The sequence below is a fragment of the Myxocyprinus asiaticus genome, chromosome 44, assembly GCF_019703515.2.
Source record: "Myxocyprinus asiaticus isolate MX2 ecotype Aquarium Trade chromosome 44, UBuf_Myxa_2, whole genome shotgun sequence".
Classification (NCBI taxonomy): Eukaryota; Metazoa; Chordata; class Actinopteri; order Cypriniformes; family Catostomidae; genus Myxocyprinus; species Myxocyprinus asiaticus.
The window spans coordinates 35697792-35716002 of NC_059387.1; the positions used below are offsets into that span (position 1 = coordinate 35697792).

General features: G+C 37.7%; 1 protein-coding gene across 10 annotated transcripts in view; it reads left to right on the forward strand.

Annotated features, from left to right (window-relative positions):
* LOC127434615 (receptor-type tyrosine-protein phosphatase mu-like) overlaps positions 1–18211 on the forward strand; it is a 316778-nt gene that overhangs the window by 127839 nt on the left and 170728 nt on the right. For all 10 annotated transcript variants that reach the window (XM_051687456.1, XM_051687457.1, XM_051687461.1 and 7 more), the window contains exons 4-6: positions 6015–6093; positions 8565–8686; positions 11299–11473. In XM_051687456.1, coding sequence (XP_051543416.1) covers positions 6015–6093; positions 8565–8686; positions 11299–11473 — 376 coding nt within the window. The remainder of the gene's footprint in view (positions 1–6014; positions 6094–8564; positions 8687–11298; positions 11474–18211) is intronic.

Sequence of the window (18211 nt, forward strand, 5' to 3'; positions counted from 1 at the left end):
ATCATCACTTAATCACCTCCACACGCTCACGGCAACATTTAATGCAGCAAGAATCTCTCGTCTCCTACACGAGTCTGTCATAAAACTGTAATTAGAGGCCTGGTCGCTCACAACCGTCTGTTAAACGAAAGCAGAATGAAAATCAGTTAGATAATAAAGTGATGTTGTTCGGACTTGGCTGCTAATGATTGATTTATTGGCCATTTGTTCAGGACACATTTACTATGACACGTTTAGATTCTCCTGTGGGACGTTTACAACCGGACAATATTAAATATCTGTAAACAGATGCCAGGAGGGAATTCTGTGAGTGATAATAATGTTTCTAAGGACAAACTCATGTAACCTTGGAAAACGTTTAAAAAATACCGGTATTCCTGTGGTTTAGACATGTAAATGGCAATGCCATGGAATTGTTTGAAGTACCTTGGAGTACCATGTTAATACCTTGGTATATGAATATGGCAGTCATTCAGTACCATATCATTTTTTTTAAGTACCATGTTTTTGGGACATGGCACCATGGACATTACCATAGTATTAGCATGTTTTAATATTTTTGTCACGATACCATGGAAATACCATGTTTGTTTTTTTTTTACATGTACCACCATGTCATTTGGACATGTTACCATGGTAATACCACATATTTTGACATGGTATGATGTAATACCATGCTGTTGTTATTGTTGTTTTACATGTACCATGGAAATGCCATATTTTTGACATGTATCATGGAAATACCATGTTTTTTTTGGACATATTTCCATGGAAATACCATATTTTTTTTGACATGATACCATGGTAATGCCATATTTTTGACATTTATCATGGAAATACCATGTTTTTTGTATATGTGACCATGGTAATACCATGTATTTTGACAGGGTACAATGGAATACCTTGATTTTTTTACATGTACCATGGAAATACAATGGTTTTTTTTTGTGTGTTTGTTTTAGACGTTACCGTGGTATTACCATGTATTTTTTGTCACAATACCATGGAAATGCCATGTTTTTGTTTTTGTTTTTTACATGTACCACCATGTCATTTGGACGTTACTATGGTAATACCACATATTTTGACATGGTATGATATAATACCATGCTGTTGTTGTTGTTATTTTACATGTACCATGGAAATACCATGTTTTTTGCACATTACCATGCTAATACCATGTATTTTGACATTGTACCATGAAATACCATGTTTTTCTTTGGACATTTTGCCATAGTAAAAGCATATTTTTTTTTTTACATGTATCATGGAAATACCATATTTTATTTGAAATGTTATTGTGGAAATACCATGTTTTCTGGATATGGTACCATGGTAATGCCATATTTTTGACATGTATCATGGAAATACCATGTTTTTTTGGACATATTTCCTTGGTAATACCATATTGTTTGACATGATACCATGGAAATACCATGTTTTCTAGACATGAACCATGGTAATACCATGCAATTTGGACATGTTATCATGGTAATACCATTTTCTAAATATGGTACCACGGTAATACCATATTGTTTTTACATGTTTCATGACAATACCATGTCTTTTTACATGTACTGTATCTTGTTAATAAATATTTTTTAAGACATGTGCCATGGTAATACCACGATATTACCATGGTGTTACCATTTGACAGCATGGTAGCGTACCATAAAACCATTGTACCTCCACAGTACTTTTCAGTAAGGACTTTTATCTAATGGACAAAACCGACAAGAGTCTTGAGTCAACTGAGGGAGAGATAGCATCATCACTATTTTAGATGTTTTGAGATCCACCTCAGCAGGAGCACACAAAACGCATGTGGGCAGTAGTGGCAATACTGCAGAATTATTGTGTGATTTCCATAAATCTGCTTTGCTTTGTTTACAGTGTGTACTATCATCCTAAAAAAATATTTCAACGCCCTTATAACCCTACTGTCTTACGTAGTGTTTTGCGTTCAGTAAGCGTAACAGTTAATCTTCGCCGTCATGCTCAGATTTCTGTAGTGTTGTGCTTTGCACCCGTCCCCTGATGATATCAGGATGTTTGACTTGCTAAACCACTGGAGCATCTCTCACAAGTCCTTATATGTCCTCAGGAGCTCCATACATACATGACAACAAACATGGAAACATGACTCTACCAAAGAACCTGTGGGAAACCGGCAGGACAGTATGAGCACAAATGGATCTGCACAAATAAATGCTAGATGATAAATCTTATTACATTATCGTTTTATACAGTGCATGTTTAGTAGGCCTACTGATAAAAGGAAACTTTGCTCTGTTCAAAACCTTGTGAGCTGCCTACATAAAGAGTAATGCATCATAGGCACACTTCCAATGCAAAGGCTGTTGCAGAAGATTAATCCAGTGACATTAAATTTCAACCAGCATTTGTGTGTGTTATGTAGTACGTATGAGAGGAGCTAAATTTGTGTGGCCTATTTTGTGTTCCACATGAGTCACATAAGAGGTTCCTCTTTGGTTAAAATGTTGGATAAAGGCTGATTTAGACTGATATACAGGTGCATCTCAATAAATTAGAATGTCGTGGAAAAGTTCATTTATTTCAGTAATTCAACTCAAATTGTGAAACTCGTGTATTAAATAAATTCAATGCACACAGACTGAAGTAGTTTAAGTCTTTGGTTCTTTTAATTGTGATGATTTTGGCTCACATTTAACAAAAACCCACCAATTCACTATCTCAAAAAATTAGAATATGGTGACATGCCAATCAGCTAATCAACTCAAAACACCTGCAAAGGTTTCCTGAGCCTTCAAAATGGTCTCTCAGTTTGGTTCACTAGGCTACACAATCATGGGGAAGACTGCTGATCTGACAGTTGTCCAGAAGACAATCACTGACACCCTTCACAAGGAGGGTAAGCCACAAACATTCATTGCCAAAGAAGCTGGCTGTTCACAGAGTGCTGTATCCAAGCATGTTAACAGAAAGTTGAGTGGAAGGAAAAAGTGTGGAAGAAAAAGATGCACAACCAACCGAGAGAACCGCAGCCTTATGAGGATTGTCAAGCAAAATCGATTCAAGAATTTGGGTGAACTTCACAAGGAATGGACTGAGGCTGGGGTCAAGGCATCAAGAGCCACCACACACAGACGTGTCAAGGAATTTGGCTACAGTTGTCGTATTCCTCTTGTTAAGCCACTCCTGAACCACAGACAACGTCAGAGGCGTCTTACCTGGGCTAAGGAGAAGAAGAACTGGACTGTTGCACAGTGGTCCAAAGTCCTCTTTTCAGATGAGAGCAAGTTTTGTATTTCATTTGGAAACCAAGGTCCTAGAGTCTGGAGGAAGGGTGGAGAAGCTCATAGCCCAAGTTGCTTGAAGTCCAGTGTTAAGTTTCCACAGTCTGTGATGATTTGGGGTGCAATGTCATCTGCTGGTGTTGGTCCATTGTGTTTTTTGAAAACCAAAGTCACTGCACCTGTTTACCAAGAAATTTTGGAGCACTTCATGCTTCCTTCTGCTGACCAGCTTTTTAAAGATGCTGATTTCATTTTCCAGCAGGATTTGGCACCTGCCCACACTGCCAAAAGCACCAAAAGTTGGTTAAATGACCATGGTGTTGGTGTGCTTGACTGGCCAGCAAACTCACCAGACCTGAACCCCATAGAGAATCTATGGGATATTGTCAAGAGGAAAATGAGAAACAAGAGACCAAAAAATGCAGATGAGCTGAAGGCCACTGTCAAAGAAACCTGGGCTTCCATACCACCTCAGCAGTGCCACAAACTGATCACCTCCATGCCACGCCGAATTGAGGCAGTAATTAAAGCAAAAGGAGCCCCTACCAAGTATTGAGCACATATACAGTAAATGAACATACTTTCCAGAAGGCCAACAATTCACTAAAAATGTTTTTTTTATTGGTCTTATGATGTATTCTAATTTTTTGAGATAGTGAATTGGTGGGTTTTTGTTAAATGTGAGCCAAAATCATCACAATTAAAAGAACCAAAGACTTAAACTACTTCAGTCTGTGTGCATTGAATTTATTTAATACACGAGTTTCACAATTTGAGTTGAATTACTGAAATAAATGAACTTTTCCACAACATTCTAATTTATTGAGATGCACCTGTATAGTATAGCTTCTATACAGTGGTTTGCATTTATAGTTCTGCATCGCTCTAACAGTACACAGACAAAATGATAGTTTATTGGGAGAAAATTCTGAATATTTCATTTCTGAAATAATTTTTAGGGGTGGGTAAAAATGTTTTTCCCAATTAATCGTGATCTTCATTTGAACGATCTCAATATCGATTCTTAAATCCCAAGATCGATCTTTCTCTCAATGCTCAACCCTCTTCTACAATAAGAGTAAATCACTTGCATTTGCAACCCAGTTGCGTGTTGAGAGTAAAAGTCGTTCCGTGTAATGTGTGTCCAAGTCGAGATCCATGCAACCCATTAGTCATTGAATAATGTCTCTTTAAATAGCCTTTCTGTTCTTTACAGTCAGTTGCTGATCAGAAAAAACAACTACATAAAGCATTTAATTCTAATCATGCATCACACAGATGAGGTAAAGCCATTTGAGTCCTCTCTCGTTAACATGCACTCATTTAAAGGTGCTGTTTACAGAAATGCCGTTTTTGTTAAAGAGACAAAAGGACGGTTTTAGCACGTGTTCAACAAATCAATTTAAATACTTGTAAATAGTACAAATTATGCAATTTAACAATAAATATGTAACAACATTTTTTATTGATTGGATAAATTTATTTGTTGATTTTTAAAAAGCCAAAATGTGACCAAAATGATGAAAAAGTAATAAAATATAATTAATATGTACAAGTTAAAAGGTCCCCTGTATAATTAACAGAATTACCTGGGAGATCATTTCTTTTATATGTCAGCAAAAGGGACGTTATAATTGAAATAATCCCATATGAATAGAAATTGAATCGATCATGTGAATCGGAATTGAATTGAATCAGAAAATCTGTATCAATACCCAGCCCTAATAATTATGTATTTTGTAAATAAAAGAAATGCAATTCTCAAAATGTGATTCGTAAGTATTTATGAAATTATTGTTGCATAAAAAAAAATAAAAAAAATATTCATTAAAGTTGTGAATGTGTTGAAATTTAGTTACATATTATTTATAATGCATGTTGTCTGCCATGCAGAGAGAAAATAATTCAGGCAAATACTGTATGATTGCTTAAATAATGATTAATTAAATTTTGGCATACATTGATGCTCCACGCTGGAAGAAAAAAAATCATCTAATGAATATTTACTTGTTTTAATAACAGAAAATTGGAGTCAATTTAAAACTTAAAAGATTAACTTTACAATGTACTGTATAAAGGCAAGATAAGCAACTCTTAATCAGCATTTTTAATTTATTGACAAATTAGAAGTATTCTGTTTTAATAACATCTGAAAAATTATGATTTATTGTACACCATACTGTCAAACATATGGTCCAAACATTATACAGAGGTTGTACAAAAGTCTCAACGAATAGAATGCAACAAGCATATAGTTTCACTCACAGACCGAATTTATATTGAGTAAAAGTCATGAAAGCACATAAGAGTTTATAAGTTGTAAAAAGTGGCTTTTTGGTGCATTTTTGCTTTTTACTCATGAAACATAAACAGAATATGAAAAAAGCTGAAGCTCCAGATTCAAACGTGCCTAAGTACAATGTGATATGATTCATAGATCTTATCATGCTGGAGAGAATGCGACACTACATGATGAGAGACGGTGTCTGGTTTCAGATAGGATTAATCACAGCTGCTGTGGCCTGACGCATAGTTACTGTACATTTTTAGAGAAATGCATGTCAGTCTACAGTGTAGTTTTGAAGCGGAAGTATAAATCACCCTTAAGAAGGTTATGAGATGATGCAAAAATACTAAAAAAAAAGATTTAATGTTTGTACCAAGCAATCATATTAACTCTTTGTCTCTCTCTCTCTCTCTCTCTCTCTCTCTCTCTCTCTCTCTCTCTCTCTTCAGCTGGTGTTTGAAGTTGTGTCATCAGGTGAACGAGGTTTGTTGGCCATCAAAGGAATCTCTCGTCAGGGGCATCAGTGCAGTAAGTCTCATCATAATAACCACAGCCGTATGTAAACATGCGGTCAACAGATTGCTTAGAGCTCAAACTGTGTACTATCTGCTGTTGACACACAGAACGACAGACACACATCCTGCGTGTTTCCTTTGAAAGCAGATGAAAACACACGGTCCTGAAGCTTTCACAAACACATTGACTAAAACACTGCAAACATCCTCTCAGCTGTTGTGCATCCCTGTATATGAGCTTTACTAATTACTGAAACACTCTGTAATTCATAAGGCGCTTTAGGGTCGCAGTAAGACATGACCAAACACCACCGGCCAGCATAACGTTAAATTAGCATGTTGCACAAAGCTCAAAACAGTGAATGTGTGTGTGTATTGTCACTGTGTCTATGTCTTGTGTCTTGTACACTGTTGTTGTTGTTGTTGTTTTTATTTTACCTCTTTAAAGTCAACATGAAATCAGGATTAACCTTATTTACTTTCTTAATAAAGGTTCCTGGTTGTGTTGTGAATGATTCATTAATGTTATCCAGTATTCAAAGAGCTCTTGTTCTATGTTTTTTTGTTCTTGTTGAAATATTCTGTTTCACTCAAAAATACATAAAGGAGCAAAATTGGTTCTGAATGCTGTTTAAATGTTTTCAATAAGACTTTTACACAAAAATCAAAACAATATTGTAACAGGGTTCACAGGACGGGCAAGGAGGAGGTGGGAACCGGCAGAACAGTCAACATAATTTTAATGACATAAATCAACTTAAACATACACATACACAACGGCCACGTGTGTGTCTCTCTCTCTCTCTCTGTCTCTCTCTCTCTTTGACGCCCCTGGCTCGTCTTTATCCCCCTCCCGTATGATTAGGAAAATTCAGTGCCGGGCATGCGTCCTCACGGCCCAACCACGCCCTCCTCTTTTTCACACTCCTCTACCGCCCGAATCAGGCCGGGGAAACCTCCGGCATGGCGTAGTCCCCTCCCTTCCTGGAGAGAGGAGGTGTTGCCCTTCCGGCTGTCCTTCTGCCGGCAGGTCTTCCCCGCCTCTCTGGAGCCCTGGGAGAGACGAGGGGAGGGAGAGAGGAGAGGGAAAGAGCGAGGTGGAGAGACAGAGAGAGAGAGAGATAAAAACTTGCTCGCTGGTCCCCAGACACGGCGACGCCTGGTCCTCAGCCACTCCTCTGCCCTCTGGCGGATGACAGCCGCTCCTCCCCTGGCAGATGGCAGCAAGTCTGCCGTGTGTGTCTCACTCTCTCTCTAACTGGCGCCCCCAGCTCGTCTTTATTCCCCTCCTGGCTGATTAGGACAATTCAGCGCCGGGCGTGCATCCTCACGGCCTGGCCACACCCTCATCCTTGTCACAAATATGTTTTTGTGGAAATTACTGGAAGTCAATGAGTCTGTTTAAGCTGTCATTTTTCACCTCTTTAAAATCTACATTGAATCAAAATTGACCCTATTTAGGGGCCAAGCACCAGAGGTACGTTGACACCTATTGTAGCCGTTCATGTACTTATAATTATTCTTCTGCTCATAGAGTCTATGGCAGCTCATAGAACCGTACATAGGAATGTTATGAATGTAATTTGGCACACTGATAGAGGATACTCTCAAATGTAACTGTCCCAAATTTGGGCTCTCTAACTTAAATCATCTAGCGCCACCAACCATTCAAAATTTCACACACATTTCGGCCTATAACTTTTGAACCATGTGGCCTAGAAACAAAATTAGTATTTTTTTATGCCGAATCCGAATGGGTTACGTGGATTTACACATTTTCCAGCCAGTGGAGTGTTGGTACATTCCAGACGATATGTGTGGCGACTCTATCTAACTTTAGTTAGTCTGTAGGACCTTTCCTCGCACTTCTGTGTAAGTGCTGCATCTGGAAATCATCCCTCAGTGCCCTTGAACTTCAGCTGAATCTGAGCGCTTCATCTCGAGTCGGTTCTGATCCCCTCTGACCTCACACTGTAATATCCTGATTGAACAGAGAGCTGAGTGAACGTGTGTCCATCCATTTAATGATTGAATCACTGCAGTTTATCACAGACGATGAAAGACGTTTGGGGACGTTGATCACATGAGTCACTTCAATTTGATTCTTTTAAATTTGGATCATTACAAAATCAGATACTAGTTAAAAAGGCACAAAATATCATGGTATAGTGATTGTATCAGATGGTAATACTATCATCACTGTATTCATATACTATGGTATTTACATGATACTTCAAGGTACTTGAACACATACAATGGTATAACCAAATTACATGACCAAAAACATGGTAATACCAAGGTATTTCTTGAAGTACCTTGTGAAAAACTACCAATACTGTACCATGGTACCATCACAATGCTATTCTGAAAAGGAATAAAAGAGCAAATCTCACACAATACTTTCATCAATACTTAAAATGCCATATGAATGAAGCTATTGTTGATGAACAATATGCATTCTCTGTCTTTCTCTCTCTCTGTCAGTGAACACACCTCATTTCCTGCACATTAAAGGTGTGGAAGTGAACGCCAGACAGACGGCCACATTTCAGTGCACCATTAACGGACAACCCAAAGATCACATCAACTACAAACTCTGGCTACAGGTAACTATCACATACATTCATTATATTCGCAATAACACTTAGCGTGTGTTTGTTTAATTATCTATTATAATCTCCGGGGTTTGAGCTAAAGCTTTCTTTGGTGATGTCCTGAAAAGGCAAATGTGATTGATAAAGAAATGAATCAATGTTTTTTTACATTTTCTTTTCAAGCTCAAAGACATAAACAAGCCATCAGTTGTGTGTTTTGTTTTATTAACACACTCTCCAAGAATGTGGCTGTATTCTAGGGGCCTGTATTCTTTTTTCAAAAATGGGGAAGCACATAATGTGGACCCACTTTATATTAGGTGTCTTTAACTACTCTGTACTTAAGCATTTGATACAGTGTACTTATTATGTACAAACATGTTGTTGCACTGTACTTACATTAAAAGTGACTGCATTTAATTACATATATAGTTACACTGATAACCCCTGACCCTAACCCTAACCCTAAACTCTACAACAACCCTAAAATCTACCCCAACCCTAACCCTAAACCTACCTCAACCCTAAACCCTAACCCTAAACCTACCCCAACCCTAAACCCTAACCCTAAACCTACCCCAACCCTAAATGTTACTGACTATAACCCTAAACCTACCCCATCCCTAAACCATAATCCTACCCAAAACCTAAACCATAACCCTAAACCTACCCCAACCCTAAATGTTACTGACTATAACCATAAACCTACCCCATCCCTAAACCCTAAACCTACCCCAACCCTAAACTATTACTCCGACCATAACCCTAAACCTACCCCAACCCTAAACGTCTACTCCAACCCTAACCCTAAACCTACCCCAACACTAAACGTTACTAACCCTAAACCTACCCCAACCCTAAACCCTAACCCCAACCTAACCCTAACCTAACCTACCCCAACCCTAAACCATAACCCTAAACCTACCCCAACCCTAAACGTTACTAACCCTAAACCTACTCAACCCTAAACTCTACTCAACCCTAAACGTCACTAACCCTAACCCTAAACGTACCCCATCCCTAAACCCTAAACGTTACCCCAACCCTAAATGTTATCCCAACCCTAAACCTAAACCTACCACAAACCTAACCATAAACCTACAACAACCCTAAACCTACCCCAACCCTAAATGTTACCCCAACCCAACCCTACACCTAAACCTACCCTAACCCAACCATAAACCCTAAACCTAAACTTACCCCAACCTTAACCCTAAACCTACCCGTACCTCAACCTCAGTAGCAGTAAATGGGAATCTTGTGAGAATTTTGCAGAACAGCTTATAGTTACACAATAAGTACATCGTATTTAAATATTTTAATGTTGGTACATAATAGTTAAGGATGCCTAATATAAAGTGGGACCCAGAATGTTTTTGGTGTCTGCAGTGTTGCACCCAAAGCTGCTCAAAGTACGACTCAAACAGTGACATTTCATAATGAAAATTATTAAGCTCAAAATTGGTATTGCAACAAAACAGGCTAAATATCTGAATATGAAAGCTGAAATTAATGCATTACAATGGACTTTTAAGGATGTATTCATGCAGAAAACAGTGGATTGTGTTTGCATAACACTGCATTTGCACCTAACATGCATTTGCCAAAATATTGAAACATTTAAAGAGTAAACAGAAATGTATGCAGATTATTTGTATACATACAGTAGCCATCTCCACTGCTCTATGATCAGGGAAGACACAATATATTGATTTAGTGATATTCCTCTGACAGTATTTAAGAAAGATAGAGACACTAATTGCCAGACCCAAACAGAATCTGTGCCTGCAGAACAACACAGCACACTTTTCGAATGCCCCTCGTTCATAAATTTTACACATCCCCGCCCTCACTTACATGTTTCTTTATTAAATATTTTGACTAATTTGAGTTTTCTTTCAGCTACTTAGAAGAATGTAGCAATTTAACACCATGTTGCAAAATCATGGCAAAATCCCCCCAAAATCAGTGCAGAATAATGGACAATGTTTCTGTCTGGACCTGCAAATCGGCCAGTGTGTGTATAACATAAAACAAACAAACATCTCTCTCTGGATCCACATTTCCACTCTACAAACAGAAAAGAAGCAGCACGACACGGCTCACATTGAACAAACACACACTCTCTCTCTCTCTCTCTCTCTCTCTCTCTCTCTCTCTCACTCACTCACTCACTCACACACACACACACACACACACACACACACACACACACACACACACACTTACGGAACCTCGAAACAACAGCAATGTTAAAAAATACTCAGAAGTCAATAATATTAGTAAACATGTTCAATTTCACCGAAAAACGTAGATGCATCGGGACCGATAAACACAAGAGTAATGTTTGATTCGTTAAAGCTTGACAACCAATATAAGCTTCTTCAACACTACCCTAGTTTTGTTTCATTGCAGGATGGGTCATGTTCATGTGTTTTTAAACGCTTCAGTTCTCTCTCTGTGTGGTTTTCTTCATTATCAGATAAACATGTGTGGAACGACTAATCTGTGTGATTACATGTCAAAACAGACACTCGTGCTCTTGTGCTTGTAGTGGCCTGCGGGACGGGTGACTCTTTATTTCAATAGTTGTTGATCAGCGACTGTTCTGTTGTTTCTCTCAGGGCATCGGAGGACGTGAGGCACCAATGAAAGACGCCAAACCTGTGAACTCCAGACGCTACACGGGCACATTTGATATTGTCAACACCACGAAGGGAGACTCGGGTCGGTATCGTTGTATCGTCCAATCTGATAAAGGAGTGGGAGTGTCCAGTTACGGCGCTCTGGTGGTGAAACGTAAGTACACTGCCAACCACACTGCCCCTTGGGAATTAGTAAAGTTGTATTGTTTTACATCTTGGATTAATTTTTGCTGTGTTGCAATGCATTATATTACAAATACATTATTGTCTTCTTTGTGAAGGATACAATTTGGTCAAAAGAAGGTATTTTAGAAGACAACATAATTATGCTGCCTATATTTGCGTCAGGAGCTCACCTATGGGGCCTTAAAATGTTGCCTATGTAAACAGCTCTATAGGTTGAGCAACAGAGCCAGTGTGTGTGTGTGTGTGTGAGTGTGTGTGTGTGTGCGTGTGTGATATAAATCAGATCTGTCATTGTAAAGAAGTCTTCGGCTGTAAATCTTCCTCAGATTTTCACTCACATCCATTTTCCATGTCAAATTACACATCATCGTTTATGAGTCATTACTGGTGCAGGTTTTCTCCTCTCATACATCAAACCAGCAGCTCACACCACTTATTACCCCAAATTGGCTCAGCAAATTGTATTACTTTACATGTTTTGCCCCTTTAGATTAAATATCACTCTGTTCTCCTGCGTGAAACACATCTTAATGTGTTTTAAAGGCGGGTGTGTGCGAGTGTTTGGTGCAGCGACGGGTGTCATAGTGCTCTGCTTCCTGCAGGAGAGAGACGCCCGCAGGTTAACAGGACTGACCTGTGCGCTCGTCACAACACAATGAGAGCCATAAATCATTTACAGCATGTTTCCTTTCTGTACCACACATGCAGACATTACAGCACCTGAGACACACACACAATACCTGCTGTATGTAACCGTATCCAGGGTCCAAAATGTTCTACTACACTTGACAATGGAAGGTGAATTTAAATGTTTTCCTAGCCAAAATATAGAGTGAAAAAAGATTATTATTAAAAATAAATAAAAAGTATTAAATATATTTATATATTATATTGACATAATTAAACATTTATTAATATATATATATATATATATATATATATATATATATATATATATATATATATATATATATATATACTGTATGTAAATAATATATACATACATATTTTCTTCTTCTTTTGGCTGCTCCTGTTAGGGGTCACCACAGCGGACCATCCGTGATCCGCATATTTGACTTGGCACAGGTTTTACGCTGGATAATATGCGTATATATAATATTCATAAATAAAAAAATGGCTGGAAACATTGGCTGCAAAATTTAAATTTTTTATTATTTTTAATATTTATTATATATATATTAATAAATTTATCAATAAATTTAATAAAAATAAAATATATGTTTAATATAATATATAAACATATATTTTATTTTTATTAAATTTATTGATACATTTATTAATATATAAATGTATATTTTTCATATATAAATATATTTTTTTGCCAATATGTAAACGGCTTGAAACGCAACTTAAAAAATGAGCCCCTCCCGGACTTCCTAGGTTGCCTATTAAAGCCTGTAGACTGATTTTCATGCGAAGGGAGCGGGTCGCTTTTGCCGGGAAAATCCAAAGGATGTGACGTTTATGCGCTCTCCCGAGAGCCTCAGTGTTTCTCTTCTGCTATTCAACAGCGACGACAAACTGCAACACTAGATAACGTTATCTTACAGATGAAATCCAGCAAACGTCCGGCTCCCAGCACAACACCGACTCCTACACAAACTCAGAGTAAACCAAAAAAAACATTTATCTACTGAATCCCGTCTGGCTAAGCGGGAACGTGATCGTGGTTGAGCGAAAACTAGAGTGAACATCGGCAGGGGATTTGATTCCCGGAGGGAACTTCGTTTGTTTTTGGGGATCAAAACCGACCCTGAATTGGCGTTCTTCTTATTGGACAGGTAAACTTACATAACTGCAAATCATGTGAAATATAGTGCCATAAGGATTGATCTGTGTCATTTGAGCTAAACTACAATAACACATGAAATGAATGCTAGACAATGTTCAAGATAATACAAAAAGCTCCATTCGTTAGTGTAACGTAACTTGGTTATACAGAAAATATATACAATCTATTATTATAAAACAATAGCGCATCGATATATCAACATGACAGTTGTGATGGAATCACATCAATACTGAATTGTGTCAACATATTTATAATGTACAGTCTCTTTTATAAACAGCTACTGTCATCATCCACCAAATTTAGTTAACAGCTATTGATAAATCTGGCTAGCTAGCTAACGCCGACATATGCTATCGTATAAATGCAGTCAATGTATCATGCAAAGAAAAGTGATAACTTCAAACTACAGTCTCGCATAGTCAAACCTATATCCACACTTTGTTTTAGCCCTGATCATGATGTCAGTGAATCACGTTCAGTCTCTTTGTTTTGGTCGATGCTCATTCGCATCCCTATGGAGTGTGTGCGCGCGTGATCACAAGCAACAGGCTCAGTTCACTTAACGGCCACAAGTGTCATTAATAACAAGGGTTTCTGAATCTTACATACTGCACCTTTAATATAATTTTAAATGTGTGTGTGTGTGTATATATATATATATATATTATTAAATGTATCAATAAATTAATAAAAATAAAATATACAGTTGAAGTCAGAAGTTTACATACACTTCTGAAATCGTTAAAACTCATTTTTTTTACCACTCCACAGATTTAATATTAGAAACTATAGTTTTGGCAAGTCATTTAGGACATCTACTTTGTGCATGACACGAGTAATTTTTCCAGCAATTGTTTTCAGACAGATTGATTCACTTTTAATTGAGAATTGAAAATTCCAAAAAATGATGTCAAGCCTTTAGACAATTAGCTTCTGATAGGAGGTGTACTGAATTGGAGGTGTACCTGTGGATGTATTTTAAGGCCTACCTTCAAACTCAGTGCCTCTTTGCTTGACATCATGGGAAAATCAAAAGAAAAATTGTGGACCTCCACAAGTCTGGTTCATCCTTGGGAGCAATTTCCAAACACCTGAAGGTACCACTTTCATCTGTACAAACAATAGTACGCAAGTATAAACATCATGGGACCACGCAGCCATCATACCGCTCAGGAAGGAGACGCATTCTGTCTCCTAGAGATTAATGTCGTTTGGTGTGAAAAGTGCAAATCAATCCCAGAACAACAGCAAAGGACCTTGTGAAGATGCTGGAGGAAACAGGTAGACAAGTATCTATATCTACAGTAAAACGAGTCCTATATCGACATAACCTGAAAGGCTGCTCAGCAAGGAAGAAGCCACTGCTCTAAAACCGCCATAAAAAAGCCAGACTACAGTTTGCAAGTGCACATGGAGACAAAGATCTTACTTTTTGGAGAAATGTCCTCTGGTCTGATGAAACAGAAATTGAGCTGTTTGGCCATAATGACCATCGTTATGTTTGGAGGAAAAAGGGTGAGGCTTGCAAGCTGAAGAACATCATCCCAACCGTGAAGCATGGGGGTGGCAGCATCATGTTGTGGGGGTGCTTTGCTGCAGGAGGGACTGGTGCACTTCACAAAATAGATGACATCATGAGGAAGGAAAATTATGTGGATATATTGAAGCAACATCTCAAGACATCAGACAGGAAGTTAAAGCTCGGTCGCAAATGGGTCTTCCAAATGGACAATGACCCCAAGCATACCTCCAAAGTTGTGGCAAAATGGCTTAAGGACAACAAAGTCAAGGTATTGGAGTGTCCATCACAAAGCCCTGACCTCAATCTGATAGAAAATTTGTGGGCAGAACTGAAAAAGCATGTGCGAGCTACAAACCTACAAACCTGTGTGTGTATGTATGTGTGTATGTATGTGTGTGTGTGTGTGTGTGTGTGTGTGTGTGTGTGTGTATGTGTATGTGTATGTGTATGTATGTATATATATATATATATATATATATATATATATATGCATTAATACTTTTATTAATACAAATTAGATGTTTACTTTAATAGACACTTTGATTCGCTCTCTTTGCTTACATAAGCGAGTGTCAAACTATCATAAATTTCTTATAAATCAATTTAATCCATTTTATGTTGCAGGCCCTAATAAACTTATTGTCCAACTGGCAAGTTTTTATTGGCCATTTGCTTACCAAAGCTAATTAATACTTAATTTTTGGACCCTGCATGAAATGCATTATTTGCGTATGAAGGGTGAAACTCACAAAACCTTATAAAATCTCTTTGCTGTAATGTGTCTAGACATTTAAAATGAGATTTTTGTATTATTATTTTTTCATGCATGGTGTAATATATTTATGGATTTTGTGGTGAAATATATCTGTAAAAGAAGTCAAGAAAGACAAACAGATAGAGGATATGTTTGTCATTTTTGATTTTCAAAGGAGGAAATGTGCTGACGGCCATCTGAAACAGACTTCACATGACATTCGGCCACCAAGAAAGCAGTTTTTTTATGTGTTCAGATAAATCCCCTCCATTTGGTCCTGAAATGTGCAGAAAGTGATTTTTTTGGGACTGGAAAACCACAAAACATAAAAAGATGGACAAATAACAGAGTATGTGAATGACAGATTGGGCCTGTAATATCAAACAGCATGTGTGGTGATTGTGTGGCTTTTGGGGTGCGGCTGTGTGTGCTTCTAATTATAGCAGAATACGGGGTGTGTGTGTGTGTGTGTGTGTGTGTGTTTGCACCTGCCACACACACACACAGCTGTGATGTTCCCGCTCGCATTACCGCAACACACACACTCGCACAGGTGACACACACACTCACATCTCTCGGGTCAGACCGCTGTAACAGCTGAGCGCTGACACTATATGACCTCTGACCTCTGGCGGACTGTGGGTCAAATTACTTACACTAATGTCACATGACCTTTACACTACAGCCAGTCATGGTTTAACTTCTTTCAGCTGCTGACTGCGACATGTTTAGTTTGAATTTATTACCACTGTTAGTTAGGGCAATTATCACTGTTATTAATAGATCAAAACTCTAACAGTATTAAATGTTCAGGACGAATAAAAGTGTGTGAGTCATCCTGATAGGAGAGTCTTGTTGAGGAGAGATCGCTGAAGTCTTCTTCAGACAATACACTGATTTCCCTGCTTTTGGTCTTCTTGATGTCAGCTCAACAGTTGTTCTGTGTCTGTGAGAGTGAAATTGAGATGTCATTTTGGGCCACAGCGAGCAACTTACAAGACAGAGAGAGAGAGAAAGAGAGTTTAGATTGCACATGAGAGTAATTTAAATCGCCAGATACGATATTACAGAGCAGAGAAAGAGACGACTTCACAATGTTACTCTGTGGTTGCTTACAGGTCCAAGTCAAAAGAGTCTATCCTCATGTCTCTATGGGGTTATTAAGAAACATCCCTGTCTGAAATTTTGATTTTCTTAATAGTCTTTCAGCAGAAAGGTAAACATAAATGATTATGAATAGAGATAGGTAGATCTATTACTCAAATCAGTTGACTTCAGCACCTCTTGTTGCATTATATGTCAAAGGTGTGAGTCCAAATATGGGGAAAAACACGTTTTTGTGTTGTTTTTCCAAAGTTGGAGTGCCTGTAACTCCAGAATTATTAAAGATATCTAAATATCCATTTAGATTCTGGTTCAGAATAAACATTACTTTCAGTATCTTCATTTTTAAGGTCCTACACAGTTAAATCCCAGAGATATGAGGCTCTCAATGTGACTCCATTTGTAAATTGTTACAATTTATCCATTTTCAGTGGTCGAAAAACAAATGTGGGTCACATAGTATGAAGCTGGTTTATCTTGTCCAATAAAGCAGAGGTCTGAAGTACAAATAATGTTGAAATTAGAAATGTACCTTTAATTATTCACATAAAAACAATATTCGAAAAAAAAGCTAAAATACCAAAAATACACTATCATTTATAACAAGCAACACATGTGGTTCTTAAGTTAGTGCAAAACCTATATCTAGTTTTTCGATTTTAGAAATGTTGATCTGAAAATCTCTGGAGTACATCAAACTGTATTTGTATTGATTTTGTATTTGTTCGTATTATTCTTTTTCTGCCCTATAAGTGTCTAGAGACTAAAAGAAATGTCATCCACAAAATAATGGATTCCTCACTAAATATTTGATCCATGGCATTTAATATTATGGCTTTCATCATCATTAATGCTTGTTTATTACCAGTGAGGAAAAATGATAAGCACAACATTTTGAGCCGAGGATCTCTGGATGAGCTGACATGGAATAATGTCCTTATGATATTTTGGTCTGTAGATATGACTCGAGTCCCTCCTTCAATGTAAGTCTATGTTTTTTCTTTTCACCTGTTTTATCGTCCATCAGGTGAAAATGGTAAGTGACATCTCTTAGTAAAGTAACAGCACACCTCTCCTCAAAAAGACACATGATTTAAGGGATCATTCATGTCTGGAGCACAAAGTCGGCCATCAAAAGTCAGAGATCTCAATATGAACTCTGATCAAATGAGCAAATTATCTGAGCTATGCTATCCACATTTGATAGTTCTGTAGTCTAACAGTATGTTAACAATTGATTCATTTGAGTCTATTTTTATTTCGTCATAAGGAACTTTAGGAAAAACATCTGAGAAAAACGTACAGGAAAAACTGTATAAGTGAGCACTCCATTAAGTCGCCTGAACAATGAAAGAGCAACCTCTGAGCACTGAAACTTCCATTGAATTAAATCAGCTGTGTGACATTTTAAACTATATCAATGATATTATCTTGTGCAGTTTGACTTGAGATGCTCATACGGAGCTAAATATATGAGCAGACAGATAGAGAGAGATGTTGTTGTTGTTGTTGT